Here is a 26315-nt window from a genome sequence, read left to right as displayed (position 1 = left end):
CCCGCGCGCTCGGCTCTGCCCCACGGGCCTCTCTCCTTCCCCGGACCACGGCCCCTCCGGCCGCGCCTCTCCCTCCCCGGGTGCTCTGGAGCAGGAGTCTTTGTTCCTCATCTGGGCCGGACCCAGCTCAGAAACATCCTAGGAGATCCTGAGATGGGGCTGCTTGGGAGGCGGGGAGTCCGGGAACTGCGGTGGCCCTACCGAGTACCCAGGGGGCGCTGCCGTACCTGCTGGCGCAGCTCTCCCAGGCTCCCACACACCCCGAGATGGCTCGGCCCTCCCCCATCGTGCCGGGGGCGTCTAATGAAGCATCGCCATGCCCATGCTGCCAGATCTGGGGGGGCCCTAACCTTAGAGCTGGTCACCAGCATCTGCGGAGGCCCCAGAATGGGGGCCCCGCCGTCAACTGGTCTGTGGCTTCTGCAGCCAACCCAGGAGGTAGGGACACACCTACCTGTCGTGGAGGGCAGGAGAGGGGTGTGCACAGTGATGAAATCACAGAGAGGCCAGATCTCCTCCAGGGGCAGCTGCTCCACACCGAAGGAGGCGGAGACCTCAGGCGAAATGATGGGGTCGTACCCGACAGTCTGGTCAGAGGGGGAGTGGGGCATAGTGTCACTATTAATTATTGCTATTGGTGCCACTCACAGTGGTGACCTTTTATTGAGCAGTTACCATACACCAAGCACTATGCTAAGCTTTTTGCAGACCCCCCTTTACTCCTCATGACAGTACAACGGGGTTGGGGCCACTCGTCTTTCTTACTGCTTTGGAGCTGAAGGCCGCAAGGCTTACTCACTGTGGGCTCCTCTCTTGAAGTTCCTTTTAAAAAGGCCTAAAATGCATGTGGCGCTGGAGAGCCTGACGTGGCGACTAGTCCCAGGAAGGTATAAACGACTAAGGACGGGTCCTTTCGACATGGCAAGGCTGACCGGGGTGAGGGACGAGGACATCAGGGGAGAGGGGGGCGTCGAGGCACCAAGGATGAGGAAGAACCCGGGGAAAACCGTGGTCTGGGGAGGAGGTGGACCCTCGAAGCAGAGGGGCCTTCCCGAGGCTGCTGAGAAGGCAGAAAGGTTCACCCTAGGGGGGTCAACTCCCAGGGCGAGGCAGTAAACTCAGGAGAATAAACTTCATCAACCTCACGAAATTGGCCAAAGGTCGCTGTATACTGGTGTCAAGACTAAGGGAAGCTGAAGGAGACAAAGCTCAGAGGCAGGAAGAAAGAATATGCAGGCCCAGCTAATAGTGGCCAACACTGATTTTGCGTTTACCATTATGTGTCAGGCGCTTTCATCTAACTCATACCTGATGGGTCAGGTACTGTCATCTCCCCATTTTATAGATGAGGAAACTAAGGCAGAGCGGTCACTGAGTTAGCCAAGGACACACAAATGGCGAGCGGTCGAGCTGGGACACAAACGAGGATACTGTGACTCCGGAGCCTGCACCCCTGGTGCCCAGCCTGGGAAAACGGGCTGGAGTGGGACGTAAACATCTCCTCTCCCCCATCAGAAACAGTCTTGGCTGCCAGTCACACATCTCTTGGCAAGGGCAGTGCTGTAAAGGTTACCAAGCCAGAGCAGGCACCCTGGAAGGAACGGCACCCAGGTGTGAAGCAGCTACCGCTGGCAGCAGCAGAGACCCACCCAGGACACTTTCCCAGAGCTGTCTCCACGAGCTCCGCCCAGGTCGGCCACACTGGCTGGGGGGAGAGAAGTGTTAGAGCCAAAAAACCTCAAAAGCATCGATGTCAAGAAGGCAGGGCACCCAATGGCCCCAGTGGACCCACGGGACCCTAGAGAAGAACTTTTGAGTCAGGGGACCTGGACCTGAGACCTGCCTGCATCGCCATCAGCTGTGTGTCCAGGCTCACGTCAGTGTCCTCCGGACCTGGGTCCCTGATCCCAAGCACAGGAGCCGAGTGGATGACTTCAACGTCAGCCCCTGCTCTAACTTTTAGGAATGCACTAGACCTTGAAAAGGAAGTTCCCTTCACCTTGAGGGGAGATGTTCAGGGCTGGCCCAGGGCAGAAAAGACAGAAAGCATAACACCTCAACACGGGTTATATCTGGGTGGCAGAGTTAATTTTCTTCTCCTTTATGCTTTCCGATGCTTTTTAACTCTTCCCTACTGATCGCGAATCTCTTCTGAAATTAGGGAAATGCCAAAAAGTTACTTTAGAAAATAATGACACAGAAGACGGCTGTATCAAATTCAGCGCTTCCGGAGGAGAAACCGAAAATGGTTATGAATGAGGTGTTGATTCTGGACCACATTTTCGTCGCCAGCCTTGTGGAACAAGGAAAGCCAAGTGGGCCCCGACCAACCATCGGAGAGGTTCTGGGGAAAGAGGCTGCCGCCCCCATGCCCTACAGGACCAGCAGCTTGTGCCCACAGGGCCGTCCCTTCAGATAGAACCTTCTCGTTTCTTACAAGGGGAGAGGAACGTCCAGCGAGGAGAGAGGCCCCTGCCCTTGTTCCTACAAGCCCTCTTTGTCTGCCCGCTCTGAGGCTGGCTGGAACAATGGCCCCGTTCTTCTCTAATCCAAATGTCCTTTTTTTTTTTTTCCACGGGGACCGGGGAGAGGACAAGGGACCCCAACGGAGGTCACAAAGCCAACCCTGATGGAGCAACTTCACACAACTATCACCCCTGAGCGCTCAGCTCAGAAGCCAAGAAACGTCTGGGGTTGCCTGGAGGACCGGTCCCCACCGCAGGCGCCTGGGGCTAAAAAGGAACGGGATGGGGAGGAGGAGACGAGCCCCTTCCACAGCTGTCAAGAGGCCCTGACCCAGCTTCCTTCCACAGAGAGACAGAAAGGCACCTGCAGACAACTGCAGGGAAAGACTGACTGAGAAAACCCATTCTCATTTTTCACTGGCGCTACCCAGGGCAGACAGGAGCTGCACTCAGCTAGGAGTCGGGGTCCTGGCACCAAGAGACCATGCTGCGGGGAGTCAGAAGGGTGACATCAGGCCCAGGAGACCAATGCCTGAGCAGGTCCGGACACGTCTGGAAAGCATCAGATGTCCTAGTGCACAATTTCACTGACTGAGAAAACCCATTCTCATTTTTCACTGGCGCTACCCAGGGCAGACAGGAGCTGCACTCAGCTAGGAGTCGGGGTCCTGGCACCAAGAGACCATGCTGCGGGGAGTCAGAAGGGTGACATCAGGCCCAGGAGACCAATGCCTGAGCAGGTCCGGACACGTCTGGAAAGCATCAGATGTCCTAGTGCACAGAAGCGGGAGCAATTTCGGAGACACGCCACATGAAGACTGTGCCTAGAGGGAAGATGTGTAAAGGGGACCCCCATCTCAACCCCGGCCCCCGGACAGACTCCCGAGATTGGGGCAGTGAAGGAACCCTAGCTTTTCAAGTGCTACTCCAGGCTGACTTCCTGGCGGGTGTCACAGTGGGCAGCCTTGGGAGGCTGAGCAGGCCTGGTCCAGGTCCCTCTGGCTCAGCAGTGGACTGACAGCAAGGACGCCTTCAGGAGAAAGGGGCCCCAATAGGGGAGCCCAGCCACACGCCCCCTCCTCATAGCCCAATGTTTTTAGCTCAGCATTATACCTCTCCCCACTCCCGACAATGAAATCTTCAACAGAAGCCTAATATAGAACCAGATCGATCCAAACCTGCCATCTTCCCAGACCCCTCCTGTGTCCCTCTGCAGGCTCTGGGAAGCACGTGAGAATCACAGCTCTAGGGCAGTAGGAAATCAGTTAGGAGAGCTTTCGTCAGGAGGAAGGCTGAGGACAGTGCAATGGCCCAGGGCCTGTTTAACTAACACAGACCAGGCCTAAAGACGGCTGTGCTGCTGGTCCAGGGCGGAGAGCCCCAGATTAGAAGGCGGGAGGCCCCCAGTCCGAGCTGGCCTCCGCCACCAGGTCCTAGTCTTATTATCTTGAGCATGTCATAGAACCTTCCTGGGCCTCGGTTTCCTTATCTGCAACTGGGATGATAATATGTCCCCACCGCGTCGCTGGAGCGCAGTGTCTGACCAGCAGACCTCAGGAAACATTAGCTGGGCCTGAAACAATCAGTGGTGACTGGGGCCTCGGGTTCAACGTCCATCCCTCTGGGCTAAGTCGACTTCAACGCAACACTGGCCACAAAGAAACTGTTAGGAGAGGCTGGTCTGCTGGCCACAGAAAACCCTGATAAGAAAGGCAAGGCTCAGCCAGCGCCTGGCCAGCTTGGGCTTGCGGACACATTCCAGGGCACGGGCCAGCGCGAATGAGTTGAGCCTCCGATGTTATCACCTGTTATCAGCAACGCTACTGATCAAAACCAGAAAATTCTATAAAGGGTAAGACCCGGATGAGTCAGGCCACCAGCGAGCTGCCAGCGGTCAGAATCATCCTGAAACCCACAGCTGTGCCATGTGGCTCAGAGCCAGCCAGCAGCAGCTCTATGGTGCCATGTCGGGGATCCTCCTAGGCCTGTGCCCGTTGGGCATGGCAGCGTGGGCAGGCTCCCCCACCACCAGCCCCAACGCACACGCAGGCGGTACCGGGAGGCTGCCTGGCTGGGCTCTGCAGCACAGCTCAGATCTAGCCAGGCTCCCCGCTTTCAGTGAGTGACCAGAGGAAGAAGGGCAAAGGGGAAAGCCCATCCCCCACACCTAAGCACAAGATGGTCTCTCCCTGAGGCTCCTGTGATATGAAGGGATCAGTTCTTACACCGTGACCCCGTGGAATGGGTCGGATGTCAGCCATCCACTGACAGCTTTCTTAGTGACTAACAGCCTGGGTGACAGATCAGGGCACAGGACACACCTCCGGTGCCAGGGAGAGAAGGGGACGATAAAAATAACCTTCACACGCTTTGCAGTGCTGCGCGTGCCCGTCCAGCTGTCGACCAGAACAACGCAGTGTCCCCTCCGCCTCCTGGGCCACTCTGCGTCTTCAGTTACGGTGTTCGCCCAAGTGACCGCAATAAACCGCAGTTCTGAATAAATCCACACCATTTCCTATGGCCGCACAGCAAACTCACTGCTAAGGACCACTTCACGGGTGGTGGGTGCCAGAGATGTCAGGGCTGTCGAGAGCACCTGCTCCCACGTCCCCGCCGATGCTCACGTGCCCTCCTCACGGGCTGGCCCAGTGCTGGTCCAGCCTCCCAGGTGTACCTGCAGTGATGGGAGCTTCACCCTCTCCCGAGACCACCCACTCCGTCTGGGGCCAGCGCTTGTCTACAGCTGTCCCCTCTGGCTTGTACCTGTTGGTCCCTCTGGATTCACTCCTTAAAGAACGTGACTCTTCACGGGGCTGCCCTTTAGCTGTTCAAAGGCCCCCATTGTGACTCTCAAGTGTTGACTTGGAACCCCGACGCCGTCAACCTGTCTGCAGGAAGCAGGATGAGAGGTCCTCACCATTTCCTGTCCCCAGAGCTGCAATCCTGCAAAGCATGGGGCCCTTGACTGCTCACAATACACGCGGAGGGTCCGACCAGGCCAGAGCATGGGGAACATCACCTCCCTTGCTCCGGAAGCCACACTTCTGCTCGTGCCGCCAAGGTCGCATTACCTTTTCTTTCGGCCACACCACTGTTCGCCACACTTCGCTTTTGTCAGCCGAAGGCCTTTTCCCCCAGAAAAGTTTTTGAAAGGACCTCTACACCCAACACTTGTCTAGTTGCTTTTGGGGTCCGTCTGGAAGGGCACTGAGAGGTATTGTAGCTACACTTCCTGTTAGGGTGCCTAACCATTCCAGCCTTCCTGTGTTTTAGGGCCCGATTAGGCACTTTTCTATTAACCACCTCTCCCTGCTTCCTGTCATCCACAAGTGACACATCTTCCAGGCTGCCGATGAGAACGGAGGACAAGGCAGAGCCCAGGAGCTGTCTGGTACACTCTCCCTTCAGAATGAACCGGATCGACCAGTTACTCCAACCGGCTACTCACCTACCCCTTGGCACCAACCAGAGCAACTCCCGCCCACGTCCACATTTGCAAACAATCTAAAGGTCCGTGTTAATAGAACAGCCAAAGGAACAGCTAAGCAATTTATCCACACAGTAGAATCCCACGCAAGGGTTTAAACGCACGGCAAACCTATTTATTCCAAGACATACGTTTCCACCTTAACGACAAGCTCGGTATTCTGTTTGCTGTAGAGGACGCGTACCTTCTACACAAACGCACAGGAAAAATCTGACACGTGCCTAGATGTTACCTGAGGACACCAGGATCCGGATGGGAATCAAAGAGACCCTCATCTGTATTTCGATTTTTGTGAAAATGCCTTCGCATGTTATATAATTTTAAATGGTCTAGGTGTATGACATCTAATTTCCAGGCTCGACTAGTTCCATGTCAGTTTCCCAGGAAAGAACGAGGCCAGCTTACGGCAACTTGTGTTTAGTAAACACTGATCCCTGTTTCCTAGCTGGAAACCGATAAACCATCTCTTTCACAATTTGTTCAAGAACCTTCCTTCCTTCCCTTTAGGAAATCTGGCTCCCCACAACTGCCCGAACATCACCTGAGGTCCATCATCTCTTTGCCCTGAGACAAAGACGTGTTACGGAGCCCGGTCAAGGTGAGCAGCTGAGCACGGAGACACGACCTGAGTCACCCCAGAACGGCCCGAGCCAGGTAGCTTTTGAGGGGCTGGAGTGGGGGCGGGGGAGGCAGGGCGATACAAGGCAGATTTCGGGGGTTTACAAAGAGCGTGTCCCCGAAGCGAGACAGCGCAGAGTGACCCTCCGGAAATGTGTGGACAGAACCACCGAGGGAGGCACCCGGACCCGTGTGGCCATGCTGGGAATGGAATGTTTGGGCATGCGTGCGGGGTGTGTCCAGCAGCACAGACTGACATTCCTGAATAGGCTCTGGACATCTCTTTGGATCAAACACACGTCTGCGGGGTGTCAGTCACTTCGCGGCTGATGCTCAAGGTCCTACAAGCTCCTGGGCCTCTCGGAAACAGCCCTGGACAGTGGCTGAGTGGCTGAGGGCTGCCAGATGGACAGATGAAATTACCGGTCACTTCAGTTACACAGGAAATGAGGCGGGGCTTTTCATCTGGGTTAAGTCACTGCCAAAGTCTCAGGTCCTTGACTTGACAATGAACACCCGACATGCTGTGGCTCTATGGGGAAGGGGCACCAGGACTAACAGAACAGGGGGCCCTGGTCCGTCCCAGACTCCAGCACCATCCATGAAGTGAGCACTCTCCCGTTTGATTCTGTGTGCTTGGAGTTTTTACTTGACCCCTGACCCCTGCTTTTAGATGACCCGTTAATTCCCGTGAGCCAAACCTTTATACCTTGATCCCTCACGCACAGGCGGGAGGAGAAAGCATTCCCTGGGGCTTATCGCCCTGCCACCCCTTGGCTTCGGTTTGTTTTCAGGATCAATGGATCCTGCGACACACCCACCTCTTCCGGAGATCTAGAAAAACGGGCCTGCCCTTCCCAGAGCTGAGGCTCAGGAGAGACGTCTGGCTGCCCGAAAGAAATACGGCGGGGTACGGAGGCAGGCGAGGACGAAGCTCAGTGTGGTGACATGGGGAGTCCACCTGGCTTCTTGTCTACCATCCATTCGCCGTGAGCCCTCAGGAAAAACCGACAAACTCCAGGGGTCAACGGAAAATTAAGCGTTTACACGTAAGGTCCCTTCTAAACCTATGAAGGTGAGAGGAACAGACAGACAGGGAGGGGGCAAGGGAGACGTGGAAAATTCTGTAACCGTGCTATGTAAATTTTTCTAGACCTGAAGTGATCTGATTTTCAAAGCTATTTTCCTTAATGTTTAACCAAAGCCTCCCTGGCTGTCGTTTGAACCCACAATCGCCTCAAAAGCCACAGTAAACACAGAGACATCCGCCAGCAGTCACTCCGGCCTAGGCGAGCACTCCTGTGGCGCCCTCCGCTCGGCTGAGTGGCCTCCCCCTTCGTAGGCCTCCCACATTGACCCCAGGGGGTGGCACTGCTGTTGATGACAACCCTCCCTCAACCAGAAGCCTACTGAGCTCCCAGAACAGGACGACGCAAGGCCTCATGGCGGGAGGCAGGGATGATTTCTGAAAACCACGTGGGGTCTTCAAACCACCATCGGCTCTACCATCCCGTCTCAGTGGACAGACAAGCACCTTTCAGTCTCTTCCGGACACTGGAGGGGAGCGGGAACATGGACGGACGATTGCTCTCTTTTAATTGGTATCAGTTTGCTCCTGTTTTCTGAATCACCACAGGTGACAGACACAGCGAAACGAGGAGGCCGTCGCAGCAGGGGAGGGGCCGCCAGCAGGATACAGGGGCTCTGTCTTCTCCACTGCGACCCCAAAGCTGAAACCTCCACCGAGTAGTCCCAGATTTGGAGTTCACATGTCCACAGCAGCGGCCCACCGCTCCCGCCCTCCCTGTTGAAGTCAGGGGCTCCAAAAGGGGTGTGGGGGTCAGACCCTCCTGGGACAAAAGCCTTCAGCGTCTCTCGAGCAAAGCTGCCTCTTCCACCATGGCTTCGGGAAGCCAAACCTCACAGGGGCCCCCACCTCTCACCTTCATCCCAAAGGACTGCATCCGGGCGGCCACCTCTCTCCCGATTCTGCCCAGGCCGAGAATTCCCAGGGTCTTCCCGCTCAGTTCTGTTCCCACGAACTGCAACCAAGCGGGCAAAGAAGCCAGAGTCGGCACCAGGCCTGGGCCTCGGGCACCGGACCCGACGGGCGAGGCGAGGCCAGCCGCTCACCTTCTTCCGCTCCCACTTGCCGTCCTTCATCGAAGCCGTCGCCTGGGGAATCTGCCTACGAGGACAAACACACGTTCGGCGGGCCCGCACTGACCCCCGCCAGCCCAAGACGGAGGCGTGACACGAGGTGTGCACGGCCGCCGTGTCTGCCGGGGATGCCCCCGGAGGAGCGGCAAGGTGCGTGGCAGAGGGACGTGCCCGGCAAGGCCTGACTGCGAGTCAGGGAGGAGGCCCCGATTCCATCCCAGCCTCTGGAGTGTCGATCTAAGTGACTGGGCGAATAAAAAGCCACAGCCCACCCTCCAGGGTCTGCAGGGAGGACGACACGGGGTACTGAGGGATTCTGACGGCGTCAAGGGTTCCGCGAGTTCAAAGAGGTTCATTTTCCTGTTCCATCCAGGGCCACAACCTGCAACATCTCCCGAAGCAGGGGACAGCTGATTCCCGATGCTTCCTTGAGAGGCAACTGAGTGTGTGTGAGTGTGTGTGTGAGAGAGAGAGACAGACAGACAGACAGAGACAGAGACAGAATCTGTTCTGCCATCAGAGCCCCACCGGCTCATGCAGAAACTCAGCAAAGCTTAGGGAATGAGCTTCAGGGAAGAAGCTCCATCTCGGTGCTCTGGCCCATGGGGCCCCGGTAATTACTGACAATGACTTGCCTCGAGGAAGTGTTCCCTTCTCAGCGAGGCTAGCCTGGCAGACAAAATGCCTCTGACCTCGCAAGACGGAGCCCTCGCCTGCTTCTTCTCGGTTCTCACCTCCTGCTCTCTGCCCACCGACTCCATGCTGCTAAGATGTACACACGGCACCATGGAGCACGGGAAATCCCCAGACCCTCCCTCTAGCTGCTGTCCCCAGCTGGTGACAGAGCCTCCCCGGGTTTTACACTTTAGGGTCCTCGCCAGGCCAGTCAGCTGGGGGACCATGATGGGGGGAAAGGGGCCTCGCGAGCACCGACCGATAGCTGGCCCGACTTACAAGAAGAGGAAAAGGTAAAGTGGGCGAAATGGGGAAATGAGCATTTGTCGTGTTCTCTCTCTCTCTCCGTGTCGCTGTTCTTAGCGGTCTGCACGTCGCCAAGCTGAAATATTTCTAAGTTTCTCTGGGTCGCGTTGCTCGGGGAGTCATAATAATTGACCTACCAGAGGGACCGGCTCTGCCGAGAAGTCGGGGACCTACCTGGCCAGACACATGATCATCCCACAGGTGAGCTCCGCAGCACTGAGGCTGTTGCCATTGGGGGTGCTGAGGAGCAAAGACAAAGGGGGACGGGAGTGAGCCCAGACCCAGTATTCCCATCCCGCCCAGCGGAAGGCCTCGAGTGCCTGCCACGCGCTGTCCCCTCCTCTGTGAGCTTGCGCACTCCGAACACAAACCCCACGTCCCCGCCCCGGGGTTCTCTGATGGCCTCCTGCCCACGTGCCAGGGCTGGAAGGAAACGCTGGCTTGATGTCCGCACGCAGAGGGAGACGCACACCTGGCCTCGCTACCCCTGCTCCTTTCTCCCAAGGCACAGGAGTGGGACAGACCTATGTGACTCAGTCCCTCTCTCTCTCTCTCCTCTCGTCTCTGGATCTACCTGCCCACAGGAAGCGCAAATAACCTGTGGCGCCACGTAATCTATCTTAACAAAGCTGTGCCTGTGACCAATGCAGAGGTCAGCCCGTCGCCCCCTGACCTTCGCCAAGCTGCCCTACCAGGCTCTTATCAGTAGCAAAGCCAATATTTCTATCTCTGCCTGTGCGACCTCTCCCGTGCCGTCCACAAGCCCTGAACGAGAAAGCGTCCTCACACCTTGATAGGCAGAGCAATGCTGACTCTGCCCATTTCCCGGAAAGAAGAGAGACAGCACCCCGTGAAAGTGAGCTTCTTTCTCAAAGGCTCTTTTTTTTTTTTTGGCTTTTGGAAGAATTTATTAACACACATGTTCACACTCCTCCTTCCTCAACTGGGTCTTTTCATCTCCAGAAATGAAGGAGAAAGCGTCCTCACACCTTGATAGGCAGAGCAATGCTGACTCTGCCCATTTCCCGGAAAGAAGAGAGACAGCACCCCGTGAAAGTGAGCTTCTTTCTCAAAGGCTCTTTTTTTTTTTTTGGCTTTTGGAAGAATTTATTAACACACATGTTCACACTCCTTCTTCCTCAACTGGGTCTTTTCATCTCCGGAAATGAAGGTTACAAGGAGAAAAAAGTCTAGAGACTCTATACACATTAAAAAAAAAAAAAAGATAAAAAGATTCTTGGCGTCTGTCTTTCCACAAGACCACCTGGCTTCCTGGCTCCCCAGCGGGACAGGCTGGATGGGGACACTGGAAGAGGCACAGGGGCTGGGGGCTGCTGCCTCTGGGTCCGGGGCAAGCATGTCGGCTGGGTTAGCAGCTAACATTCCTACTGCACGGTAGTGTCGCTCAGATGGCCAGTCAACTAACCCCGTCCCAGGGGGGAAGTGGCGGGGGAGGGACTTTAGGATAGTGAGGTTCTCTAGGGAAGAGAAAAGGCTCGAGAACCAAGAAAGGGACTGGGGACAGTCTTGCGTCACCAGCTAAGTGCCAGACGGGAGCCAGAAACGAGTGTCACCACGCACTGGCATGCCGACAAGACCTCTGCCCTGGATTTCCGCAAAAACAGCTCTACTAGGGACCCTTTGCCTCTTGGCCCTGGGATGGGAAAGAGAAACTGAGGCCCCGGCTCCGGTGGGAAGTGAGGCTGAGAAAGAATGCGCGGTGTCCCTCTCCCGGGAGATAAGAATCAAGGCAGAGCTGACAATACCTGGCTGCAGCCAGGACAATGGGGGACGGAGGGCTGGGGGGCACGGCTGGAGCAGAGAACACAGGTCAGTTTGCTAACACCCTTCTGACCCCCAAACTGCAGACCCACAGCATCTGAGGGGCCCGGTCTGTGAAGCATCTCGAGATGACAAAGAGAACATCCATGTCAGAAGCCCTCGAGCGTCACCCAGGCGTCCGGGTTCGGCCGGGACCAGGCCTCCTCCAGGAAGCCCTCCTTTCTGAGGTGGGCTCTGCCCTCCCTCCCCGCGGTCAGGCTCCACACCCAGCCCGGCCCCCACAGCTTACTTCATGACCAGGATGCCCTTCCTCGTCGCGGCCTCCAGGTCCACATTGTCCACGCCGGTGCCGGCCCTGCCCACCACCTGGAGCTTCTCGGCCGCATTGATGACATCGGCGGTCACCTTGGTGGCAGAGCGGACGATAAGGCCTTCGCAGTCCTGAGGCAGAAAAAGAAACATCTGGGTCCACAGACTTGATCTGGAGGACCTTCTCGAGCTTCTTTGCCCCCAAGTGGGAGCCACATGCTCCGCCCTCGGTCAGGCCCGGGTTCGAACCCAAGTCCATCCCATACGAGCCAGGAACCTGAGTGCCAGCCTCCTCGGCTGTGTGGGAGGAAGCAGTGACGTAGAACAGGTACAGCACCTGCTCCGTGGGCATCGTGACCTCCACGGACCCCGAGGGACGGAAGGGAAGACGTGGGATCGAATTCTGCTTTGGAGCCCCACGCCTGGCACGTGGAAGGCATGCGTCTCATGACGGTGACAAAGAGAGCTAAAGAAAAGACTGTTGAACGAAAACCTTTTCCGAAAATAGAGACCAAAGGAAGCTGGTCTATAGCAGCTCAGAAACTCAGGCAATATTAGACCAAAAATATACCTATTGGAAAATAAGACCTTCCGTATTCGTCACAGCTACTCTCCTAGGGCTAAGCTAGACCCCCCCAAGACAGGCTTCCGTAGGCTCCTCAAGAAATGAAGCAGGTGAACGTACACGTGCTCTGCCCCAGACTGGCTGTCCCAGGTGGGTGAGCAAGCCACCCACAGGGCGCCTAATATGTATGTATCCAATATTATGCTCGACTCTCAACACAAGGTAAGTCACGGCCCTGTCCCGACAGACGCACACGTGTGGTGTGACCGCAGCATGTAAAAGCATGGGAAGGTCTGAGGAAGTAACAGGAGCCACCCCCTCGGGGCTGACCGCCAATACCCAGTGGAATCCTGAAGGCTCTCTGAATGCCTAGGTGAACATCAGCCAACGCCTGGGCAAAGGGGACACTGCTGTCTGTCCCACACTCAAGTGCACTGTAAAGAAGCATCCCCCCTGCCTGGCCACACAGTACCGAGTTTTCAAGGCACAATAAACATTTCTCCCATGAAACCTTTGCCAACAAGCCTGGATTCCGTCACCGTCTCCCCCTAATTCTCATATCACCTGGTTCACATTTTCTTGTCCTCCGACCTGCAGTTTGCTTTTCTCACATATCTTACATCCCTAAAGCGAAGATTGTTTTAATAGCTGACGTTCAATAAAACAGTAAGTTAATAAATGAATCCAGTGATCTGAGAGGCCCATGCAAACCTATTCTCCCCACTCCACAGTCCTTCCCCAAGTAGTCAGACATGTCCCATGACTAAAAATCCAGCATCAGAAATCTCTTAGATGACTGCGATAAAGAGGCTTAAGATCTATATATGGGAGCACTCGGGAGTTTTCTGAGCCTCCAGAATTGTCAGATTTAAATTTCTGTTCTTTAAAAAAAAAAAAAGAAAAAAAAGTAGTTTTCTGAAAAGGAAGGACATATCGGGAGGGAGCCAGGAGAAAAATGTTCAGAAACTGGCAAGTCAACTAACAGAACTGAAATAGGTACTAAACACACAGACCCGTGTACGTGTGGGAATTTAGAAAATAATAAAGGCAGAATTCAAACTGATGGAGGAAAGGAAGATCCACCTGAGAAATGGTATTAGGAAAACTTAGGGGGAAAAAATATTTAATTCCTACCTTGCTGCAGATTTTTCAAAACCCAGAAGAATGGAAGAATATCTTACAAGAATTTTTTTAAGTACAAGCATTATTAGAAAATGTAAGGGGTTAAAAAATCAATTTTTTAAATGCCAAAGAACACAATAAAAAATAAATAATAAACAAAATAATAATTAAAAAAAAAAGACAAGCAAAGGTATAAGAAGGTGATTCACAGAACTAACAAAGTGGCCAGTAATTTATAAAAACACTAGGCATCCACCGCCCTCCCCGAACTTTGGGGATCTGCTTCCCATAGAAAGGACTGGCTGCGCAGGCAGGACGCAGGCCTCCAGCGGTCTACTCCGTCCTCACTGGCCCTGAGGACGCGCTCGGAAACAGCCCTATTTGTCCTCGCCAGTGCAGTCTGTGGAAGGATTGCCCGTAGGGAGATGGACCCCGTAAACCCTCTACTTTTCCCTCAAGGGTGGTGTCCATTAAACAAGCTTTCTTTGAAGCCAAGAAGTCTGAAGTCTCGAGCCAGACCAGGATGCAGGCGCATTCAGAGCTTGCTTTGTAGACTCCCTCCCAGCAGACCCCGGCCCCCCCTGGCCTGGCCAGAGTTCATCAGCTTCCAAGGCCTCTGACATCCTCCACTACCCCCGCTTCATTCAACTGCAACATCGACGGATACATTCAATAAGCACGAATTTACTGACAGACAGTATCGCCCACTGATCCCTCCACACCCAGGCACTCTCGAGCACCATTCTCTTTTCAGGCCTCGTGTCATCCCTCCAAAACTTGGCTCCTCTCCTGTACTTATGCAAACTACCACCCTTTGCAAGGCCCTTTGCAAATCCACAAACACCCTCTGTGTAGTTCGCTGTGATTCTAGATTCTAACTTTTTTCTCCAGCATCCCGAGGTCTTCGTTGGCACTCCTGGGGCGGGAACGTGCCTTTCTTGACACTGCACCCACTCTGCAGTCAACTGCTCTGTGAGTGTGTATCAGTGTGTGAGCACAGGCTGTAACAGGCACTCCCTCCTCCCTGTCGCCATCCCTCAGCTGCCTTAGAGCTGGAAAACAGCAGGCCACTGTTCTGCTGGATTTATGGCTGTTCCTGACAAACTACGCTAACTTAGCAGTGGAAACCCACTTAGCAGTGGAAACCCACTCCCCTCCGTCAAGTTCACACGTGCTTCCTCCTCTCCCAAGGAGGGCAGGCTTGGCCTTGGGGGTGATTCTGGAGATTGCTTGTGTTTTCGCACCTCTAACTTAAATCACTGAGGAAGACAAAGGAAACTTTTCAGCTCACGTTCCTTAGCTATAGAGGATGCAGGTAGGCACTGTTTTGCATAGTATGTGGGACATTGATTAAGAAGGTGGTTATTTCACTTTGGAAAACTAAATCCTAGTGTACAGGCTAGAACTTTTCAAAAGACGGACTCTTGCATGGAAATGCATCCCCTTCTTTACCGTTCTTAAAGTTCTAGGATAAAGACGTAAATGTGCTCAGATAGGTTAAATAAATGCATTACCAGGCAAGTGGTCTAGTGGATTCTGAACAGCACTGCCATTTCACGAAACAGAAGAAAAGATGCAAACGCATCACATATAGTAAAGGTATTATTTCATGAAACTTTATGTGTGTGTTATAGTGAGTTATGATGTAAAATCAATTTCTGATTGTGGGTCATAGTTAAGTTAAAAAGCCACTGATCCATGGTTGAGATTTAAATGCTCCTGCGTATGAGATTTAAGATGTGACTGACACCTGCTGATCCGAGAGGGGTACACAGTCTAAGAGTCTGTAAGTTTCTAACAAGATGCTTTATTATTCCAAGCCAGTGTTTTTCCAAGAAACACGTGATTAAGTTGTGATTTTAAACTCACACAAACACACACACCACAAAGACACACATAACTGAAACAAATTTCAGGACACAATGCTTCCCTTACTGCCTGCACTGCTTTCTGATATATCTATTTTTAAATGCTAATCACGACCCATTAAATCGGCTTCATCACTCAGTAATGGGCTAGCTGGGACTTGCCTCAAGTCTGAAAAGGGCCGTTCTGGGGAATGGAGAGCGAACCGTGCCTGTCTGCCCAGAATACCAAGGAGCCCACACCCGGGCCAGGCCCGGTTCAGGCGACATGCTTGTGGCTTCCTTAAGCAATAGAAGGACTTAAACAGGGGGAGGGCAGGACACTAACCAGGCAGAACAAAGAGGCGCAGTGCGGAAGAGAGGACCCTCCCACGGGCTGCCAAGGAGACCAACCGGCCTCTGGAGGGAACGTTTTACAAAAACAGCCACGGAGGCTGGGCGCTCCCCAACAGCCCCGCGATGCCTGGCAGTCGGGCACCCCCTCCTCTCACACCAGCTCGCAGCGCCCTTAAAAGGGGCCTCCGACCCTCAGCTGCAGACTCCCTGCACCGCCCAGGGCGACTTCTCAACTTCACGGACCGGGCGGGGGCGCGAGCCCCTCCACGGCTGGCGGGGCCTCCCATTGTTCTCCACTCCGCGATGACCCCTTCCGGGCCGCGCCCCCCGGGGGCTTTAACTTCCCAAAGAAAGGGGCAGAGCCGAGTGCAGGCCCCTCTTCCCGACCCGGTGCTCCGGTGGAGGTGAGGGTCAGGGGCTGGGCTGGAGGCCACTCCACTGCCTTCTGGCCAGCACCCAGAACCAAGGCCACTGACGCCATCCATACAAAAGAGGTGACCTGGCTCTCTAACTGTTCTCCAAGCTTCTTGAAGGTAGCGACCGCTCGGAAACTTCTCTGAGTACCGGACAAGGCTGGACACCCGGATGTGGCATACGAGGGAAGAGGGGGGAGGGTCCGTAAGGGGGGCACAGGCGTCGCGAGGACCATGCGATTTGCAGCGCAGCGAACGCCCCAGCAGCCGCCTCTGTGGTTTGATTTAAGGGACCTTGAGGGGAGGAGGGGGAGGATCCGCGCACGCTGGCGCGCGCCACCCTGCGGGGTGTGCGAGTTGGGGGTTGGCGTAGACACCCCGGGGCGCTGGGTGCAGTAGAAGAGAAGTGCAGGAACTGGACTGAAGAGTTCGTAAGATAAAGCCCGGAGGAGGCCCCCAAACCTCGCAGCACCCTTACAAACAAGGCAGACCGAGCACAACAAACCCACACATTCCTGAGAAAGAGCTGCTAAGAAATCAGTTTCCTGGGGTGACTGGGATCGGATTCTAGTCCAGTCTGGTCATTCCTGACCAGCGATGAAGCCAAGGGTGAGGCCGCCGGCGGGGGCCGCGGCTGCAGACGGAGCCTGGACCCTCGCGGCGGCGGCCGCGTGCGCGGCCCAGGGATCTCTGGCGCCCCCCGCCCGTCCCCCTTTCCTCCGAGCTCCCAGGAGGCCGAGGGGCGGTGAAAACTCTCAGCAGTCTTGCATCAGACGAAAGGCGGGTACGTCTGCTGCCTTCCTTGCAGCTTCTCCAGCAGCCACGAGACAGGCTGGGGCTCTGCCAGGGCCCCCCAGGGAAGGCAAGGTCTCGGCCGGGCGAGCCAGGGCTTGGTCGGGGGAGGATCGCCGGTCCCTGAGCTCCCCATAAGGAAGCCACTTTAGCGTCCCTTCCCCGGTGTCCCCGCGCGGCGACCAGCTGCCAGGGCCACCGCGCGCGAAGGCGCTGGGGAGCCGTGGGGACATCCTGCCAGCAGCCTGCACATTGCACTGCTCGCGGGAGCCGAGCCAACGTGAAACGCGCGGTGCAAACTGAACGGAAAGTTTGTATCCTGCAGCTCGCCGCCTGCAGCTCGCCTCCTCCCCCTCCCCCAACCCCCAAATCAGGAGGCCCCAGAACCAACTGATACCAGGGGCGGGGTGGGGGTGGGGCGCGCCGGCCCGGGCGCAGCCAGCCCGTTTCCGCCGAGGATGCCATGGAGCGCTTGTCTTTATCGCGCTCGCCTTACCTGCAGCTCGGCTATCAGCTCCTCTTTGCTCAGATTCTGCTTCTCCACCACCTGCAGCCCTCCATCTTGCAGGATCTTCCGGCAGCAAGGGTCCAGGCTATCGCTGATGAGCACTTTCCGTAGATTTGCAAAGGCCATTGCTGGAGCCGGCCTCGGAGTCGGCCGCTCTCACTGGGCAGAAGTACCTAGGCCGAGAAGCTCCTACGCCGGCGACCGGGCTCGTGTAACTGGGCAGGATTCGCGATCTCCCGCTCCCCCTTTATCGCCCCCTCCTGCTCCTACCGTCTCCTTCTGATTGGACAAAAATGCTCCAACTCGGTGACTCCGCCTCCTCCTCGAGATTCTGAGCCTTGAGTTCCCCGCCCACTTTATTATTCTCGGGCAACGAATTTCTCAATCTCAGCCAAAACCCTCCCCTACCCCTGGTGAGCATATAGAAACACAATTTACGCTGACTAGCTGATTTATATCTACAAATAAACTGAGGAAGATCTGTTCTCAACGTGAGAAAAATGTTTCATCGTTACTTTTGCCTCCTGAGGGCTTGTGTATTAATTCCTAAACAGGCTTTCATAGAGCATACACCTATTATGTCCATCAAAAAGACAGACCCTCTTTCCTTTGGCGGCTTAACATCCGAGGCCTAACGACACAGACGTGGAAAGCGAAATAATAAAAAGCGGTAGAAAACTGTTTTCGGGGCCTCACGAAGCAGTGATTAACCCTAAATGAGTGAAGCCATGAGAATTCTGAGTTTAAAGAGAGCCAGGACTGGGGGCGTTTAGACCAGCCAGAATGTTCGTTCAAGTTCCCTATTCTCCTCCTCCACTTCCTGTCTGATGATGAAAATGAAGGAAAGGAAAAAGATGTCTGTCTGGACTAATTTATGTATCGACCAAGGAGGCACATCCCAGCTCTTAACGACTCTCTGTTTAAACCTCATGGCAAGCGTGCGCTTCCACGTCCCACTTTATAGAAATACTGGAAAGTTACAATTTTGATTATTTCTCTTTTTCACTAATTTATTTTCAATTGTAATTGGCATGTAGCATTCCGTTAGTTTCAGGCGTACAACACAGCGATTCAACACTGATACACCTTGCAAAGCGATCACCACAATAAGTCCAATAACCACCGGTCACCTACGTGACTCCGTTCCCTATGCTGCACTTCACGTCCCCATGACATAACTGGAAGTTTGTGCTTTTTAAACCCCTCCCTCTGACCCCCTCCCCCTCTAGTGACCATCAATGTGTTCAGTTTTGGATTATTTAAGGCCACCTAGGATGAGAAGTAGCATAAAGGATGCTCCTAGATGAGTTAGAATTCAGTTTTATAGACATGTCCCGCCCAGTTACCCATGGTGGGCAGTTGTCCTGTACCCATCCCTAAACTCAAGTGCTAGATCTTCATCCTATAGAACTATGCCATATCAATATCAATACACTATCGATACCTTTATGAAAATTTTGGACCGATCGATTCTAAGCACAAATCAGAGTTTATGCCAAATGTTCCCAATGGGAAAGATCGTTTGCCTGTCCCGTTCGCTTGTTTGGATGATTTCTCGTTCCCACATGCCAACACTCATGGCTGTTTCATTTCTCTTGCTCTCAGGAGATACCCAGCAGCCTTGGGGGCCCTGGGCGCAGACAACAGACCCAGCCCTTACGAAGGGACTTCGGAAGCACCGACTTTTCTTACCATGTTCATTCAGCCCTTCCCAGGACTCACCCTCTGCTTCCCCTCATGGTAGAATCTAAACCCTGCTCTCTTCAAAGTATAACCCTATCCCCTCACCCCAAGTCAGACTTTGTGGCTGTCGCTAGGACTCACAACCCAGAGGCCCTTGCACAGCTGTCACCTGCGCATAACTTTATTATTTATGCCCCCGGGTACTTTCAAAATGGATCCAAGCCACACAATGAAAGACAATTCTAAATCTATTAAGAAAATAGTTAACAGGTAAGAGTTGATTTCCAAGTGGGAAGGAAGGCGTGTGATCATTTTTACCATAAATAAATCGGAAGCATTCTTTTTAAATTTGTATAGCATTGTCTCCACATTATCTCACAGTGCCTTTTATAACATATATGTGAACTTTTCATGTCTTATTCTCCCATTAAGATCAGAGACACAACTTTGTATCCCATTATAGTGCCTACCACCATGCTTTCCGCGTTGCGGAGATTCAAAAGAACTTTCATTCAAAAATTAATTTATCAAGCATCTACTACGTGCCAGGTATCATGGCTTAATAGTGGGGATATGGTGATAAGACACAACTCTTTTCTCAGAAAGAAAAACAACATTGAAAGTATAGCATTAGACCTATAAATAGGGACGTGCCGAAGTACTTTGAGAGGGAGAAGAGACCCCCAACCCCAGCCCAGCACAGCAGGCTTCTGCCTGTCGCCTTTGAGCAGACACTTTGATGCCCCTTTAGACGGCCACACTGAGAAGTCTGAAGATGCCCAGATTAGCAAACCGTACTCTGCCTCCAAACTGATCATGGTCAATTGCCTGATCTTGAGAGCTGAAGAGGAAGTAGCCAGGAAGAGAAGAAAAGACATTTACAAAGGCCCAGAGATGTGAAGAATTGCAGGATAGCTGCCAGGGGAGTGGGAGATGAGACCGCGAGGGGCCAGGGGCTGCTCATGAAGGGCTTTGCCCAGAGTTCACACTTGACTCTGAAGGTAGTACAGAGATGCTGAGTAATTGTTTAGAAGTGACTGTGATGAAATGAGCTAGCCGAGATGAACCCCGATGCTGCCAATGTCGATAGTACCCCTCTCCTCTCCAGCCCCAGCCATCACCTTTATCTCCGACATCTGAGGGCTTTTCTTTTCCTTCTACAGCTGAGGGGCAGGGAAATGTTCTCCCTCTCCCTGTGGTCTTGCCTCCTTCCATAAAACAGGAATTTTAGTGCTCTTGGAAGTATTAGGCAAATAGTTCTGCCCTTCTCTCTAGTTCCCTCCCCTCCCCTGATCAGTGAGTTGGAGGGGAGAGTCCCAGGGGGATCCCAGGCCAGCAGTTTCCTGGCTCCCTCTTTCGGAGCTGGAAGCCCACAAGTAATGAGCACTCACCTGCTTCCTGGTATGGAGTGACCCCAGCAGGGCAGGCCACACCTCATGCATGCTCCTGAGCTGTCCTGCCTGCAGGGGATAAGGTCAATAGAGGGGAGGAGAAGCAGAAGTGGGAATCCCATTTTTCAACTTGGAGCCCAGCTGTGATCTCCAAACTCACGTGAGTAACAAGTAACAAAGCAGGTATTTTGAGGGGTAAATGAGAAATTGTTCTCTGTAAAACAGGCCACCTGGATTTAAACTCCAGCTTCTCAAATTGCTAATTACGTGACCTTGGGTGAATTACATTGCCTCTCTAAGACTTAGTTTTCTTCTCTGTAATATGGAGCTAATGGTAGGATAGTGCTTACTTCATAAGGTTGTAAGAATTAAATAAGGCAAAGCACACAAGTGAGTGCCGTCTGCAGCTACGTGGCTTTCGTTCATTCATTCATTTAGTCAGTCAGTCAACACATATTTATCAAGAGTCTGTAATGTGCCAGGCACTGCTGATGGGGCCGGAAATGGAGCTTTGAGCAAGACAAACACAATCTCTGCTGTCACGGAGCTTACGTTCTGGTTGGAGACAGAAAATAACTAAATAAATGAAAAATGGAAGAAGATGATCTCAGGGTGTGATCACTATGATGAAGACTATAAGACAGAGTGACATGAATGAGAAGATGGGGTGCAGGGACATCTGTTTTAGACTTTATGATCAGCCAAGGCCTTTCCGAGAAGACGATTATTTGTTTTGAGACTGAAACAAGGAGCCAGTTATTCAAAGAACTAAGGAAAGATACTTCCAGGCAGAAGAAAACACAGAACGAGTCTGGCACACTGAAGGAACTTGCCCACACATATTTCTATAGCACAATGCCAGACAATGGGATAATGATGTTCAACAAGTCACACGAGGCCCCTGGACTGAAGGACTGGCTGGCAACACCAACAGCTGATGACTCAACCTGGCCAGGAGTTTAGATTTTATTCTAAGTAGGGCAGTAAACCATTGAAGGGTTAGTTATGTGGAGGGGCAAGTACTATCTACGTTTTAAAACGATCGCTTTGTATTCACACACCGAAAAAAACCTCCTTTCACAGTCTCGTTTTTATTATGTCTGTGAGTACCAACGATGACAATGATTAGCAGAGCTGGGTCTTTTGTTTGGCACTTGGTCTAACTCAATAAGGTACACTCGGAACTAAAAAGGCAGCTCTCTGACCGTGTGAGTAATAAAAATCAATGACTAACGGATGCAGTTCACCACCTGAGAACTAACGCATCCTGAGAGATGGTAAATGCCTGACGAACCACAAGATCAAATTAGGGGGAGAAAAATACTGTTTCATCCAAATACAATTGAATGTTAAAAAGCAAAAAGAAAAAGAAAAAAAAAACACCTCAGTATAATCGATTACAGTATAATTTTTCTGCAGGAAGTGTCTATTAATAGAAAGGCTGGTCTCCATGTTCGAGACGATGCCCCGAGGCGAACCTTGACTTTCATCCAGCACTGTTCCAGCAGGAGAGGAAGACAGTGCACGTGACGGACAGGGGTGCCGTGGTCATCTGCAAGGTGTGCTTTGATGTGGTGCAGGGAGAATTCATCAGATCTTATCACGTCTGTATAAAAATATCCCTTCTGACTATGCAACTGCCTTTCTTTACTATTCTTCAGAGTAATTATTTTATTTTCCAGATACTCTGACGCCAGTTAGGGGCCACTGAGTGAATCTGTTTTCTCCAGATTTCATCGCCTTTAAGTCCTATGGCAAAAGGAAGAACAGGCAGAAACTAAAAGGCTGTTTTTTAGTTTCAGGGACACGCTGTCTAGTGATGGGGGGCAATCTGGAATAATACCTGAACTAATTTACTCTTCTCTAGGCCTGGAACGACAGTAGGTTGCTATCTGCAGTTCTGCTGTCAGTAGGTTGCTATCTGCAGTTCTGCTGTCGACTCTGAATCTGTTTCAGTAAAAGCTCAGAGGAACTCATTCTCACTCATGTGCAAATGACTGATACGATCTTAATCTAACTTCCCTCATTGTGATCTGTATGCACATTTCGTCTATTCAAATAAAAACTGATATTTATGTAGGAATTGGATAGTTCATAAAATAGTGATGACCTAGTAAAGTAGAACAAACTGATATTATCCACGTCATTTCAAAGATGAGAAAAATTGAGGCTCACGGAAGCTGCATAGGATGTCTGCTTTTGGCCAAGAGAACAGAGTCCAGGTTTACTCTTCTATTGTAGCACCTAAAACAATGGACAAAATACACACGATAATGGTTTTCAAGACACTGGATGTCAGAAACAAAAAAACTGTGATCTCTGAGAGATAAGAAACCAACGAGGTAAGTCCTATGGTTGCCCCAACTTACTGTCTGAGGAGAGTTTCCAGGCCTCAGGGAAAGTGGGTCCAACTCACTGGTCTCCCGATTTAAGGAGATGGGGGTACTAGGTTATTATGATCAGCATTATTAAGTACCAAAAAATGAAGTGGACCATATGTGTGATGGCTCGCTCAGAGAACCAGATCACTGGGAACGGCATTTCTGGAAGGCTTCATGGAATGGCTGGGCGGACCTTTTAAAAAAGGGGTAGGATGGGAGGGGCAGTGAAGAAGAGTGAGCCTTTTTAGGGGATTCTGAGCACAGGTGTGGAGGCAGCAATGCGCTAGGAGGTGAAGGAGGCGGAGCCCGGCCTGGCTGTGGCAGACATCTCTGGTTGAGGAAGAGAGATTAGTTTGGAAAAGTAGCTAGTGGAAAAATTTGTGTCGTAGAGAAGTTTTTAATTTAGAGATTGACACAGGACTCAGGCTGTTAATAAGGGGGGAAAAAGACAAGCTAACTGACATTTCATTAGCAACTTGCTCCATCTGTCTGTATAGTCAGTTATCAGATAATGTATAATGTCTGCAGATAAGCAGGATGTTTCTGTATTCTCAAGATGGTAAACAGATACTCTTTGGAAATTAGATGGGCAAAGAAAGTATAAACTAGCAACGCAATAATCAGAAGCTGTCCCAAGGGCCCTGTATTGCGTTAAAGACCTGAGCTGAAGGACATTCGGTTTGTCCGTATGATGGTATATGATATTTGATAAATTACTTCTCCCTGCAGCTCACCGTCTTCATCTGAAAACAGTCACGACCATGTCTTGAAAAAAGCGAATGTGAAAATGCTTGGAGAACTCACATCCTAAACAACTTACCTGTCATTACCGCACGGTGATGAGAAGCAAGAGCCGCGTTTGTTCTGAATGTGATTTAAAAGTAAAGGCTTGACAAAAAAAGGCAAATGTGTTCAACGATGACATTTATTTTCTGTTCTTCTATAACCATGTTTGTCGAACCTGTTTTTCTTGTAACCGTTTTATTTATGGATCTTTCCTTTGCTCCAACGTCTCTTCCTGCTTTGCCCATCTGTACGAGATTGTGAAAGCTACGGCACATATAAGCCCAACGAAGAGAAGAGTTGGAGCATATGGTGTGACTCTTCATTTATTCATCTATATATTTGTTTATTCGCATAGAAGTTTCGATTAAGATACGCCAGGAACTTCGCGAATGAGAAAGATTCCGCATCCTTAAGGAGCTCGCAGTGTGCGGGCCACACAGTCGGAGACACTATTACGAAACAGTGTGAGGAGTGCTCTGATGAGGGTGAGCTCAGAGGCTCTGCTAGAGACTCATCTGCGGGAGGAGCTGCGGGGCTGGGCCAGGGAAGCTCCTGATGCCTGGGGCGCTGAGCTGAATATTGAAAGACCCCCGGGAACCGTCTAGTCAAAAAGTCACAATTCACGCAGAGGGAACGGGACGTCTGAAAGTGCCGAGGCGGGAGAAACCACGGCATATTCAGGAACCTGCGAGGCGATGGGTAGTATCGGCGTGCAGAACATGTCGGAGCAGTGATGAGGACTGACTCGGAGGATGGACGGCGGCCGGGCCAGGAAGAGCCATGCCATCAGAGGAATATGCACAGGATCACAAAAGAGACAGGGGCTTCCTGAAGGGATAGAGGGTTGATCGGGCGATGGGATTCTATCTGGCATAGGTAAGAGATTCTAGGAGTGGAAGTGTTTAACTATAAAACGTTGCAGACACTTAGGTTGCTTCCATATCTCGGCTATTCTAATAACGCTAATAAACACAGGGGTGCATATATCTTTTTCGATTCATGTTTCGGATTTCTTTGGATAAACACCTAGAAGTGAAATTGCTGGGTCATACGATCGTCCTAGGTCTCCTATTTTGAGGAACGTCCATACTGTGTTTCATAGTGGCTGCACCCATTTTCCATCCCACCAACGATGTGGTACATAGATTCAACGGAATATTATGCGGCCATAAAAAAGAATGAAATCTTCCCATTAGTGACAACGTGGTCGGACCTAGAGGGTATTATGCTAAGTGAAATAAGTCAGACAGAGAAAGACAGATGCCATACGATTTCGCTTACATGTGGAAACCAAAACAAACAAACAACACAGAAACAAACTCGTAGATACAGAGAATAAATTAATGGTCGCCAGAGGGGATGGTTGTTGGGGAGACTGGATGAAAAATGTGAAGGGATTATGAAGTAGAAATTGGCAATAATAAAAGTAGTCACAGGAATATAAAGTACAGCAAGGAGAATATAGTCAGGAATATTGTAATGACTATGCGTGGTGCCAGGTGGGTCCTAGACTTACTGCTGTGATCACTTTGTAAGGTATGGAAATATCTAATCACTATATTGTACACCTGAAACTAATATAATATTGTACGTCAACTGTAATTGAAAGATAACTTTAAAATAATAATAAACACCGATAAATAAATAAAATTTTAAAAACCAAGATATTATGGAGCCTTCGACCCTAGTTTTTATTGTCTGATCCTTTTCCTTCCTCACTGGAAGAGCCTTTCATTCATTCTAAGCTCCGAGACTCACATTCACCATCTGTCAAAGTGAGTGTGGTGAGACAGGGCTTCAGGACAGACTGGAAATGTCAGGTAATAAATCATGAGCTTTGCTGACTCGTATCATCACTGCTGGCCCAGGGAAAAGTCCCCTCTGTTTGCTGCCTCAGACTTTTTTCCATAAAAAGGGCCATGATCAAATTCCTGGAGTATGGTAAATTTACTATGAGATGATAAACAGAAAGCACAGAATTAAAACTAAAAAAAAAAAAAAAAAAAAATTTTAACTCCAAAATACCCTTTATGATAGATCTATTTAGGTAAGACCTGGTCAGAGAAGATCTTGATGCCTTATTCTTTCTGTTCTTCTAATGTCTATGCTATGAGGACAAGAAGGAATAAATTATTGAGAAATTATAGGACAAATAACTGAAGGATCGAACGATGTATCACATTAGTTCGTATGAAAATAATAAAATGAACAGAATCGAAACAAAAACATGACCTCAAATCTTACCATTTTACTATGTTTTAATTTATACATTGTTTCACACTTTATTCATAGGTTTGCCTATTTTTTAACAAAGGCGTAATGAAAAATACACATACACACAAACACAAATACACAGAGACAAATCTTATGTCCACAGGCTAGTCCAGCCTGGGGGTGGGTGAACATCAGGTCACACGAACAACCATCAGATCACATTTTTCTGACTCCCTGCTCCAGTCACTCTGCAGAAATTCCAGTCCTCAGGAACTAGTTCTCCCAGCTCTCCGGTGTCACCTGCCAGTCTCCTCTCCTCTTCAGCGTCCCCCTCTGAAAAAGTCTCCTGTTGCTGATGCTGCCACAAAAACCCAAGAAGCCACAAAAACCCATCAGCCAGTGAGGGCCCTCACGGCGCCTCGGTGAGCTTGCTTCTCCTCCATCGACAAAGCCACCG

General features: G+C 51.5%; 1 protein-coding gene and 1 long non-coding RNA gene across 2 annotated transcripts in view; both read right to left on the bottom strand.

The window, feature by feature from the left end:
* PHGDH (phosphoglycerate dehydrogenase) overlaps positions 1 to 17656 on the bottom strand; it is a 23752-nt gene extending 6096 nt beyond the window's left edge. The window contains exons 1-6 of the mRNA XM_006919690.3: positions 17392 to 17656; positions 11783 to 11934; positions 9886 to 9951; positions 8704 to 8758; positions 8514 to 8612; positions 389 to 587 (exon numbers count right to left, since the gene is read on the bottom strand). Coding sequence (XP_006919752.1) covers positions 389 to 587; positions 8514 to 8612; positions 8704 to 8758; positions 9886 to 9951; positions 11783 to 11934; positions 17392 to 17529 — 709 coding nt within the window. The 5' untranslated portion in view covers positions 17530 to 17656. The remainder of the gene's footprint in view (positions 1 to 388; positions 588 to 8513; positions 8613 to 8703; positions 8759 to 9885; positions 9952 to 11782; positions 11935 to 17391) is intronic.
* LOC112486155 lies at positions 6046 to 8507 on the bottom strand. The gene is made up of 2 exons (XR_003048658.1): positions 8105 to 8507; positions 6046 to 7637 (listed from the first exon to the last, which is right to left on the bottom strand). It is a non-coding gene; the product is annotated as an uncharacterized LOC112486155 (long non-coding RNA).
* Positions 17657 to 26315: the final 8659 nt, after the last annotated feature.

The sequence above is a fragment of the Pteropus alecto genome, unplaced genomic scaffold (genome assembly GCF_000325575.1).
Source record: "Pteropus alecto unplaced genomic scaffold, ASM32557v1 scaffold106, whole genome shotgun sequence".
Classification (NCBI taxonomy): domain Eukaryota; kingdom Metazoa; phylum Chordata; class Mammalia; order Chiroptera; family Pteropodidae; genus Pteropus; species Pteropus alecto.
Note: the sequence above shows the minus strand (reverse complement) of the source record. Positions and strands in the feature narration are given on the sequence as shown.